Source organism: Coregonus clupeaformis, chromosome 9, assembly GCF_020615455.1.
Source record: "Coregonus clupeaformis isolate EN_2021a chromosome 9, ASM2061545v1, whole genome shotgun sequence".
In the NCBI taxonomy this organism is placed as follows: Eukaryota; Metazoa; Chordata; class Actinopteri; order Salmoniformes; family Salmonidae; genus Coregonus; species Coregonus clupeaformis.
This window is the reverse complement of record NC_059200.1, coordinates 18002124-18014800: the sequence shown is the minus strand read 5'-3', so window position 1 is coordinate 18014800 and position 12677 is coordinate 18002124. Positions and strand designations below refer to the sequence as shown.

Sequence of the window (12677 nt, the reverse complement as noted above, 5' to 3'; positions counted from 1 at the left end):
TTTATCACGCAGTCAGAGTGTGGGTGTCACTGTCACTGCCAAGGTGGACATTAGCTCCTACTCCCTGCACGTGAAGCAGCATTGTTATGACTGAGGTGTTATCCAATTATTATTTTATTTAATTATTATTAACTCATTATTGATGCACACTTTGTTGGTATTGGACACGATAAACAACAACAGCCAACCATAATGGTTCTTTTTGTTTTGATTGAAATATGAACATATGAGGAGACGGGTAGACCTGGGGTTTGTAGGTATCACACATCTCAGAGTAGGAGTGCTGATCTAGGATCAGCCCCCCCGTGCCCATGTCATCTTATGCACTGTGATCTAAAAGGTAAGACTGGTCCTAAATCCGCACTCCTACTCTGAGACGCTTGATGCACACGACGCCTTGGTCTACTGTGTAAAAAAAAGCACGCGAGAATAGCACATATCCAGCTGTGTCGATCTGACAGGATACTGCACCACTGTTGAAAGGTGTGATTTACACATGGTGACTATAGATGAACAGACAGACCGTAGGCTACAGTGCCATGCCATTCTCCCACATCTCACCTCTGCTGAGTAACAAGGCTATATGTGATGTATGATGACAGATGCAGCACCACAGAGTGGTGTGTGAGCACAGCATGCATGCTCTCTGCTGTGCTGTGAATATTATGCAGGCATTTGATTTGAATGCATAAATCACAGGGTAATAATACCAGGGTAATAGCCTACACATAGATGTCAGTCTGGGGAAAGCAAAATTGCATTTTGAGACAATAATTGTCAAGGCATTCTGCATTGAGTTGATAAACCTAGTATTAAATATTCATATATTATCTGTCATTTAAGTGAGGGGCTCATTTTGTCTTCATATCATCATGTGCTGAATGGTCATATTATTCACTAAACTGATTAGGAAGGGGGAGCTCTATCATTAATCACATTATGGAAATGAAGTGCACGAGCCCCAGCCAGCAGTGTGCCTGTTAAACCGCAGTGCCGCGCGAGCGAGAGAGGCGCTTGAACAATAAATCCCGTCCAGTCGGTAGATGGCGGTAACCCAGGAAACCTGATCTGTCAGGTTCACTAGAAGTCTGTCTCAGTTTGCAGCATTTGCAAAGGAGGCAGCGGAGCCGAGTAGTTGAAGGACATCAAATGAAACAGGAGTGCTTACAGCGGGTCCTCTTGAGTTTTGCGCGTAGCCTGTCCTCCGAGCCAGGAGACAGTACGTTTTAGTGAAAATCATGGAAGACAAATCAAATTCGTTCTCCAGCAACAAAGAAGGGGAGAAAGCGGATGGGAATAATGTATTTCAAAGGCAAGACTCGATACAGAAGAATAATATGGGGAGCCAGAACATGAAAGGAGGGGACCATGGAAACTCGGTGGGCTTCAAGGGGGAGCGGGAGGAAGCCTTGGTCGGGTTCGACGATATAGACGGGTCCGGGAACCGACATGGCTTTATGCAGCGGCAATTTGGAGCGATGATGCAGCCCGGTGTCAATAAGTTTTCCCTGCGAATGTTCGGCAGTCAGAAAGCCGTTGAGAAAGAGCAAGAAAGGGTCCAAACGGCTGGATACTGGATCATTCATCCCTATAGCGATTTTAGGTAAGGAGTGGAAAGTCATCTTCTCAGCTTTTTACCCATGCGGTCACCCACACAGCCAGGTCCGCAAGACACCACATCCACTCTGTCATCAGTGCGCGTTACGCATCGCCCAAAACTGAGGCTAATCTTGCTTCTGTATTGAGGCAATTATATTGGCGTTGATTGTTTTACCTATCAAATTGTGATCGTATTCATATTTTCCATTACGACGTTTGCATTATTCTAATGTCGAAGACAAGCAATAGAATGAATCCACGAGATGTCCTTGGAAAAAGGATGGTGAATGTCACGAGTTAAATACACAAATACTGATTGTTCACACCACAATACACCAATAAGACAGTCTTGCTTGTGGCATATGCGGTTCTATAAAAGCCTAAGAGACGTTACCTGTGTTTAACATGACAGTAATGTAGGAACATCAGGGTTGAAAACATATCGTTATAGCACTGCCTGCAATGATGAAACGAAGAGGGTCAGTGAGGATGGCCTCTGGATAGAAAAAAGACATATGCGGTAAATTCTATCGAGAAACGATATATTATATTATATATCTATTATATATAGATAGATAGAGAGAGAGAGTTAAACATTGGTTATCCGCATCAAAATGAACAAGTGAATAACAAGGGAAGAGATGAATTCAAAAACCTGGCATTTGAACAGTTAAACGGAGACCGCCCGCAAAACCGTGAATAATGTACAGAAAATAGAATGCAAAATGCTCTGACGTGGGATACACGTCCATCAAACATAAATCCAAGAACTGCGCAGAAATAAACATGATGGAATTTGACTGTTTGTTTTTAGGGAGCTATACACCCATTACAACGATCCCTCGTATGATAAACCTTATTGGTTTATTTGTTTAAGGAATTCATTTGGATAAAGTTTGAGATAAGTGATTAATGGGCTTGTGTAGGCATTGTGCCATAAATATTTGTATTATTTATTTGCAACTATTGCTGTGCATGCATCGTCACGCACACACTGACTGACTGTCTCACAGACATTTATCGGACTGCATATAAACTACCTAATACTGCGCATTGATAGAAATAACAGAATGAGCCTGATTGAATGCTGCAAATAAATATTTAATTCTTATTTGGGTAAATGTAAGTCAGTAGAATGTTTGTTTGAGAGAATATATGAATCCTCACATCACCTGACAAGGTAAAATGATACCCAGTGGCCAAATGGAAGCTTTCATAACCTGCCTCGTTTGTTCAGTAACTGCCCAGCTTTCTATTGTGTGTTGTTTAAACAATGCAGTGTCATTTGAATATATATATATATATATATATATATACACTGAGCTACACTTCCTGAACATTGACGTATATGTAAAGGCACAGGTATAATGTCAGATCCAAGTGTTCCCATATCCAATAGGCTACGTTTTAAATTCACCAATTAAACACGGCATTGTTGGTTCTACCTTCCGTTCCATCGGTGTCCCCTGGTAGTTGGATGGATGGTGAGGTGTCCCCTGGTAGAGGGATGGATGGTGAGGTGTCCCCTGGTAGTTGGATGGATGGTGAGGTGTCCCCTGGTAGTTGGATGGATGGTGAGGTGTCCCCTGGTAGAGGGATGGATGGTGAGGTGTCCCCTGGTAGTTGGATGGATGGTGAGGTGTCCCCTGGTAGAGTTGGATGGATGGTGGGGTGACCCCTGGTAGAGTTGGATGGATGGTGGGGTGACCCCTGGTAGAGTTGGATGGATGGTGGGGTGACCCCTGGTAAAGTTGAATGGATGGTGAGGTGTCCCCTGGTAGAGTTGGATGGATGGTGAGGTGTCCCCTGGTAGAGTTGGATGGATGGTGAGGTGTCCCCTGGTAGAGTTGGATGGATGGTGGGGTGACCCCTGGTAGAGTTGGATGGATGGTGAGGTGTCCCCTGGTAAAGTTGAATGGATGGTGAGGTGTCCCCTGGTAGAGTTGGATGGATGGTGAGGTGTCCCCTGGTAGAGTTGGATGGATGGTGAGGTGTCCCCTGGTAGAGTTGGATGGATGGTGGGGTGACCCCTGGTAGAGTTGGATGGATGGTGGGGTGACCCCTGGTAGAGTTGGATGGATGGTGGGTAACCCTTTTGTTCTAGTCAGCAGCAAGTTGGGACTTCATGTTGATTCGGCTGAGTTTAACTCGTCACTGTCCATGGTGATGAAATGCTACTATGCACTGTGGTTACTGGAGATAGCCCATCCCCTTTTCAAATAATCTACAGTATTAATAATAACCTAATACTAATCTAATAATCTAGTAGTGTGCTGGGACTCTATGGTGACTCTGCTAAATTTAACTCGTCGCTGTCCATGGTGCTGACATGCTTCTCTGCACTGTGGAGACCGGAGATAGCCTCTGCTAGCTTACTACAACACAAATTATGCTATTATCTATTATGAGCAGGTGTGAAAGTAGATTTAATTTCTTCCCGGTACGCGCCTTTTAATAAAAACATGTTTTTATGGGCCTAATCATTGAATTACATATATAATCCCTAGTAATTTAATCGGATCTCTATGGACCTAATATTACAGATTTGTCAAATAGTTTTTAAGCCTAATTTAGGCCTAGATATTTTTCTGCTTATAATTTCCGACATTTGGTAGGGTATTTGTTAGTCAAGTTGTCTATAATTAGAAACATGCAGCTTCTCTTCTGTCATTACTTGATGCTTGTCTAGAATACATAATAAAGCCTTGCTCACCAGAATGATGTCATACATAAATCCATAGATTTATTTCTGTTTCTCTCATGGCGCGAGGATGTTGAAGGAGCAGGGAGATTTTCCGTGCAAAACTTCCAAATTACATCAGTTTGACCGGTTTTAAGGAAATTAAAAGTTATGAAAATGATCCAACATGTTTCTGATAGTATTTCAGTTCGTCTTGGATACATATTTTATGTGGTTGAAAACGCAATACTGTCAGTTTTTATGTCGCTGAAAGAAATTGCACGTTTAGGCAAAAAAAAGATATGGTCCCTACGCGCGCATCCGCATTCTCTCAAGATGCTGAAATAAATTAATCATATTTCTCCAATCCTGTTCCCGAGACAAAACTTCAGTTACTATACCAACTATTAGGCTACACTAAAATAATTCCGGCATCCATACAGTGCCATTTGATAAACACAACGAGACATCAGTTACAATACGCCAAAAGGTGTTATGAATGACATTAGGTGATTGTCATTCATCAGGCCTACACTCTTGTAACCTGAGTTGATGCCCTACACTGCTGTCCGCGCGCCTCTCGGTCTCGGCCACTCATCTCTGCCATGGAAAAATGTCAGCGTTATCATCGAAAACAGAAAGGAAAACGCCGCACACTGTTGCTCATGCTCCCAGGTGATATTTGTTTATAACAACGTTTCGACCCTTAGGTCTTCATCAGGCATCCAACGTTATCATCGAACCACACCGCATTTTGGAGCTTATTTTTTCATGCGACTGAAATGCAGTAATGATAAATAGTGTAATAGCCGACAATTGTCTTGGAATCTATGTTTTAATTATTGCGATAGGCGCATGTTTTACCGGTGGCGTACACCAACTATTTATTTAGCCAGTATACTCCATACCGGACCAAACCAGCTTAGGCTACTTTCAACTCCGATGATGAGATATTTTGTGATTGACTTTTTTTAAATTCTGTACACTGTACACAGCTTTAGGATACCCCTTCTCTTCTCATATATATTGTCTGTCACCAAAATAAAAACTCTAACTTTGTGGTGTAGTTGGAAAGGTAGGATAAACACATTCCTTGCATTGCAAATAGGGCGGGGTCACAGTGGTCTGTCATATTCCAGAACGGTGTGTCATTAGATTGTAGAAAGAAGGTTAGCCAGGATTATAACTACTACATGTCAGTCACGTTAGGCTACAGCAAGCCCCAAAACAATTATGTAACATGATCAACCCGTTCCGTAATAACAGACACAAAGGGCATATCTGCACCAATCAGGTGATATACATGACTGCTTATTAACGAATAATAATTCGATAAGTGTCTCCTTAATAGAGATCATTTTAAAGATTCAAGCCGGGAAAGTTATAAAATGAGTGCAATTTTTTACTAGCTTCAATGTATTGGATACCATTTATTCGAATCTTAGCTGGGACTAGACTAGAGAGAATGCAAATACCTTGTTTTGTACCAAAGATGATTGAATGGAACCCTTGACTCCCTTTTACAATGTCCTCAAATGGTCACCTCCCTTGTCACATGACAGGGGTTCAGCAGTTTACTCTATGGCCTTGCCTCATTCATGAGACCTTCCACTGGGCACTACATCACAGTGATGTGTTGTCTTGTCAATGTGAAGAGAGAAGACAATCACAATGCCAGAGCAGAGCTCTTCCTTCTTGGCCCTGGCTTATATAATTGTATGGCTATTCTACACCAATGCTGTAGTCCTCTTCTGTATTCCTGGCTCCAATTCAGAATTGTATAAATATGATATACCTGGCTACACTGCTATTCTATACCTGGCTACACTGCTATTCTATACCTGGCTATTCTATACCTGGCTACTCTGCTATTATATTAAAACAAAAACAAAATATGTTTTATTGTCAGGTACACTGGATAGGTGCAGTGAAATATGTTGGACATGCAAAGGGTGCTCTTGTTGTTTGGCTGAAATCCTCCAGTCTGTATCCGCTTCAAAGTTAAATCCCTTCTTTTCAGGGACTTTATCTTAATTGTTATTCCATTTCTCTGCTGTGTTCCCAGAATGCCGGTAATGTACTGTCTGGCTGTTGCATCATTTAGACATTTAATCGGATGGAGCCCCTCTCTAATACATTTAAGTCATTTGGCAGACACTCTTATCCAGAGCGACTTACAGGAGCAGTTAGGGTTACGCGCCTTGCTCAAGGGCACTTCGACTGATTTTTCACCTAGTGGGCTCGGGGATTTGACCTTTTGGTTACTGGCCCAACGCTCTAACGACTAGGTTACTTGCCGCCCTGTCCCACTGTAGATGGGTTTCCAATAGGTTTTTATGATTCACAACAAACAAAAGGAGTGTCTTGTTTTTTTCTTGCAGGCTTTCAGTTGTACAGTTTTTGGGGACATAAGCCCCATCTTATTTTGTTCTCAGTCAACGATGTGACTTTATAATGAAAAAAGGCCACCACAACAGTCTATCAATGGTTTCCAATATGTTTTATGACCACAACAACAATGTGACTTTATAATGAAAATGAAAGCAACAACAGTCCACCCATGAATGACAGACAACACCATTCATGACTGCTTTGTATAGCTTCAAAAAGCATTTGAAACTCAATCTCAAACATATTCTTAATACAGAGGCTGCTTAAAGATTAATGGCTAGTTAGTAATATTAATTATTTATAGATTTCAGAAAGGGTCTCATGCTTGGCCTGTTGTAGACTAGGCCTTTTGGAGAATAAGCTTTTGTCTTCAGTGAAACTTATTTCTTTCTTAGGGCTCTTTTAGCAAGACCATGTCCAGATAGCATGACCATGCCTAGATAGCATGACATTGCTGCATGACCTTCTCGTATCAGTTGACCTTGATCAAGATGCCACTGCTCTCACTCTAATTTATGTTTTTTTAACAAAAGACAATCAAATATATTTTGTTGCATTGATCGAATGAAGGAGATTATTACTCTGTAGTAAATTATATCATCATTAACTACAGTAAGTCTCAACAGCAGCACCAATAGTACTAGTTTAACATCACTCCAGTACCTTTGGCGAAGACATTTCAAATAGGCTGTAATCACAATATGTGATCAAAATATTTTAAATTCTAATATGTCACAGCAGAATCTTCAGGTTCCAACAAGAACACCAAAGCGAACCTTCTATTTTTAGAGGTGTGTAACTGTTTGGTGCGTTATTTATTATTTATGGTTTTGGTTCTAGCTTCTCTTCCCCCCAGATCAGAGAGGTGTCCTAGCGTAGTCTAACGAAGGAAAATGTGAACAAAAGAGTGTTTTACATTTTCCCAAGTCCATGGATCCATCAGAAATGGCACCCTACCTAGTCCCTATATAGTGCACTACTTTTGAGAAAAGCCCTATGGACCCTATTCAAAAGTAGCGCTTTATAGTGAATAGGGTGCCATTTCAGACACATCCAGTGTCTTGCTTTTGACCAAATCCATGCCCTCTGGTGCTTCCTAATTAGCAGTGCTGGTCTCAGTGTTTTTACACATACAGCAGCTACAGTACATCACAGACCAATTCCATCAGTCGCTGCTCAGTCATTGGATTGAATGTAGAACAAACACCATTCTGGAATAACAACAAGACTTACATTCTGTTTGGTGCAGCAGCAGAACAGACTGGCTAATGGGAGAAACTAGTTGTCAAATTTAAAATGGCCCCCGTTTGTTTGTTTATGAGTTGAGTACATAAACAATGACCTTGTCACGGAATACAGGCAGTAATTCTGGATCCTAATTCGCTACAATGTGAGCTCTCTGTTGAGGTCCGGGTCATGTTCAGCAGTAGGCAAATATTGTGGAGCGTTGCAGGTAGAAATGTATTGAAGAGGGCTGGTATGAGTCCTTATTCTACATGTCAGAGAGAGGCATGTTTGTTCTACCGAACATATTTTTATCTGAACGTTCCACAACGTTATTCCCAGCTGAACACTCCTCTGTTCTCTCTGGTGTTGGCAGATCAGCCAACAGACCAGTACAAACAAAAAATATGAAAATGTATCTACTCACTACTGTAAGTCGCTCTGGACAAGAGCGTCTGCTAAATGACTAAAATGTAAAAGTAAATGTGATGGTTAGAGAGCTGCCTTAGATTCAATCATAATCTGCCTAGATGGTCTATCTCAGAGACAATATAAATGAGATTAATTGGGCAATATTCACTGGTTGTTTAACACTTCTGGCACTCAAAATGGCACTCAAAATGTCATATTTTGTGCTTGTTCAACTCACAAGGGTTTTTACCAGTCACATTTGCCCAGTGATTTGGCCTGGCTTAATTTACATTTAGAAATCCCCCCAGACAGGCTAATTCTGTACATTTATGACATGGTTCTTCAAACAAGCTCAATGTGCAAATATTCCACCCTTACTGTCAGTCATGTAAGAGATCAGAGATGCCTTGTCCGGTGTTAAAAATATCGCAATCTGTCTATTATTAACCCAGCGAGATGACCGTTTAGCTGAAGTGCAGACAATTATCTGACACATGATCTTCAGATATTTATAAAGCAACCACTGGCTGCTGCTTGCTTTTATTTAAACAGATCCATTACAGCCCGCAGAGTGCACCTCCAACTCAATTGGCTTCCTAAATGGCACCCTATATCCTTATAAAGTTCACTACTTTCAACCAGGGCTCATAGGATTCTGGTTCAAAGTAGTGAACTATCTAGGGAATAGGGTGCAATTTGGGACGCAGGCCCAGTCCAGCCTAGCATCGACATCGACGGGCGTCACTGGACAGTTTTTAGCATGAGATAGGATTCTTGAAAGCATCTATTTTAGTGCCATGGATGAGATGGAATGCCCTTATCATTAGGCCTAGGCCAACAGGACATTTTGTGAATGTCTGAAGATCTCACTCCCTCGGCCCAGCCGGCTGGGTGCCCATCATGGATCACTTGTGGCTTCTCTGATCAGAAGACAGACAGACACATCAACACAGACTAGAATCAGGATGAGGTGTAGGGCACAGTGTTCAGTAGGGCACAGTGTTCTGTAGGGCACAGTGTTCAGTAGGGCACAGTGTTCAGTAGGGCACAGTGTTCAGTAGGGAACAGTGTTCAGTAGGGAACAGTGTTCAGTAGGGCACAGTGTTCAGTAGGGAACATTGTTCAGTAGGGCACAGTGGTCAGTAGGGAACAGTGTTCAGTAAGGAACAGTGTTCAGTAGGGCACAGTGTTCAGTAGGGAACAGTGTTCAGTAGGGAACAGTGTTCAGTAGGGCACAGTGTTCAGTAGGGAACAGTGTTCAGTAGGGAACAGTGTTCAGTAGGGCACAGTGTTCAGTAGGGAACAGTGTTCAGTAGGGAACAGTGTTCAGTAGGGCACAGTGTTCTGTAGGGCACAGTGTTCAGTAGGGCACCGTGTTCAGTAGGGCACAATGTTCAGTAGGGAACAGTGTTCAGGAGGGCACAGTGTTCAATAGGGAACAGTGTTCAATAGGGCACAGTGTTCAGTAGGGAACAGTGTTCAGTAGGGCACAATGTTCAGTAGGGAACAGTGTTCAATAGGGCACCGGGTAAGCAAAACGTTTTAACAAAGAAAACAAAAATGGAGCGTTTCTTATTGGACAAAGTTTAGATAGTACCTTCCATGCTTCACTCTGTTTCAAAAGGTTTCTCCCGGGACACAACCCAAGGCAGAGTCTCTAAGGTCATACCCACCCAGCCTCCAGAGGGAAGAAACACAGTCTCAATGTAAAAGACTCAATGTGTGGGCTTGCAGATTATTTTATGCCTGTTGTGCTTTTCGTGCTTTTTTCAAGATCTGGGTTGTCTGCCATCACACATCAATGAGAATAGCCGGTTTTGAAGTGATAGTCCATAGAGAAATGTCCCATAGACCTCTCAGAGACCTCACAGAGACAGCCTGTAATCAGTGGAGGCTGCTGAGTGGAGGACGGCTCATAATAATGGCGGGAACGGAGCAAATGGAATGGCATCAAACACCTGGAAACCATGGAAACCATTGTTTGATACCATTCCACTTATTCTGCTCCAGCCATTACCACGAGCCGCCTGTCCTCCCCAATTAAGGTCCCACCAACCTCCTGTGCTGTAATGTTAGTAGAGTCAGATTGTCCTCTACCCAGCCTCTGTCTATGGATGATGTGTGGGTTTAACCCTCCAGCTTTTGTCTATGGATGATGTGTGGGTTTAACCCTCCAGCTTTTGTCTATGGATGATGTGTGGGTTTAACCCTCCAACCTCTGTCTATGGATGATGTGTGGGTTTAACCCTCCAACCTTTGTCTATCGATGATGTGTGGGTTTAAACCTCCAACCTCTGTCTATGGATGATGTGTGGGTTTAACCCTCCAACCTTTGTCTATCGATGATGTGTGGGTTTAACCCTCCAACCTCTGTCTATGGATGATGTGTGGGTTTAACCCTCCAACCTTTGTCTATGGATGATGTGTGGGTTTAACCCTCCAACCTCTGTCTATGGATGATGTGTGGGTTTAACCCTCCAGCTTTTGTCTATGGATGATGTGTGGGTTTAACCCTCCAGCCTCTGTCTATGGATGATGTGTGGGTTTAACCTTCCAGCCTTTGTCTATGGATGATGTGTGGGTTTAACCCTCCAGCCTTTGTCTATGGATGATGTGTGGGTTTAACCCTCCAACCTCTGTCTATGGATGATGTGTGGGTTTAACCCTCCAACCTTTGTCTATGGATGATGTGTGGGTTTAACCCTCCAACCTCTGTCTATGGATGATGTGTGGGTTTAACCCTCCAGCTTTTGTCTATGGATGATGTGTGGGTTTAACCCTCCAACCTCTGTCTATGGATGATGTGTGGGTTTAACCCTCCAGCTTTTGTCTATGGATGATGTGTGGGTTTAACCTTCCAGCCTCTGTCTATGGATGATGTGTGGGTTTAACCCTCCAACCTCTGTCTATGGATGATGTGTGGGTTTAACCCTCCAGCTTTTGTCTATGGATGATGTGTGGGTTTAACCCTCCAACCTCTGTCTATGGATGATGTGTGGGTTTAACCATCCAACCTCTGTCTATGGATGATGTGTGGGTTTAACCCTCCAGCCTCTGTCTATGGATGATGTGTGGGTTTAACCATCCAACCTCTGTCTATGGATGATGTGTGGGTTTAACCCTCCAGCCTCTGTCTATGGATGATGTGTGGGTTTAACCATCCAACCTCTGTCTATGGATGATGTGTGGGTTTAACCCTCCAGCCTCTGTCTATGGATGATGTGTGGGTTTAACCCTCCAACCTCTGTCTATGGATGATGTGTGGGTTTAACCCTCCATCCTCTGTCTATGGATGATGTGTGGGTTTAACCCTCCAGCCTCTGTCTATGGATGATGTGTGGGTTTAACCCTCCAACCTCTGTCTATGGATGATGTGTGGGTTTAACCCTCCAGCCTCTGTCTATGGATGATGTGTGGGTTTAACCCTCCAGCCTTTGTCTATGGATGATGTGTGGGTTTAACCCTCCAGCCTTTGTCTATGGATGATGTGTGGGTTTAACCATCCAACCTCTGTCTATGGATGATGTGTGGGTTTAACCCTCCAGCCTCTGTCTATGGATGATGTGTGGGTTTAACCATCCAACCTCTGTCTATGGATGATGTGTGGGTTTAACCCTCCAACCTCTGTCTATGGATGATGTGTGGGTTTAACCCTCCAGCCTCTGTCTATGGATGATGTGTGGGTTTAACCCTCCAACCTCTGTCTATGGACAGCCACGCATCCAGCCATGCATCCAGCCACGCATCCAGCCATGCATCCAGCCATGCATCCATCCATGTATCCAGCCATGTACTGTATGTCTCTGTGTGGCTCAGTTGACATTAAATAGCTAGGTACATGGCGCTAGCAATGCCTGGGTCGTGGTTCGATTCCATTTTTAAAAAATGTTTTCTGTTTGTTCTAGGTTCTACTGGGACAGTATGTTTCCTGTTTGTTCTAGGTTCTACTGGGACAGTATGTTTCCTGTTTGTTCTAGGTTCTACTGGGACATTAGTCATCTATGTACCTATACTGTATATTCACATATTCCAGCCATTCTTTTCTGTTTGTTCTAAAGCCATATTATTTGTTAACCCTTTCTCTGTCTGCTGTAGGTTCTACTGGGACTTGGTAATGCTGGTCATGATGATGGGGAACCTGATCATCATTCCTGTAGGAATAACCTTCTTCTCGGAGCAGACCACCACCACCTGGCTAATATTCAACGTAGCATCAGACACCATCTTCCTCGTGGATCTGGTCATGAACTTCCGCACGGGGATCGTCAACGAGGAGAGCTCCGAGATCATCCTGGATCCCAAGGTCATTAAGATGAACTACCTGAAGAGCTGGTTTGTGGTCGACTTCCTGTCGTCCATACCAGTGGATTAT

The 12677-nt window shown here is 43.1% G+C and overlaps 1 protein-coding gene across 1 annotated transcript in view; it reads left to right on the top strand.

Moving 5' to 3' along the window:
• Positions 1 to 1123: 1123 nt before the first annotated feature.
• The window catches only part of LOC121573403 (potassium/sodium hyperpolarization-activated cyclic nucleotide-gated channel 1), a 131609-nt gene continuing 120055 nt past the window's right edge, over positions 1124 to 12677 (top strand). The window contains exons 1-2 of the mRNA XM_041885355.2: positions 1124 to 1603; positions 12401 to 12677. The exon at positions 12401 to 12677 is cut by the window's right edge and continues 147 nt beyond it. Coding sequence (XP_041741289.1) covers positions 1239 to 1603; positions 12401 to 12677 — 642 coding nt within the window. The 5' untranslated portion in view covers positions 1124 to 1238. The remainder of the gene's footprint in view (positions 1604 to 12400) is intronic.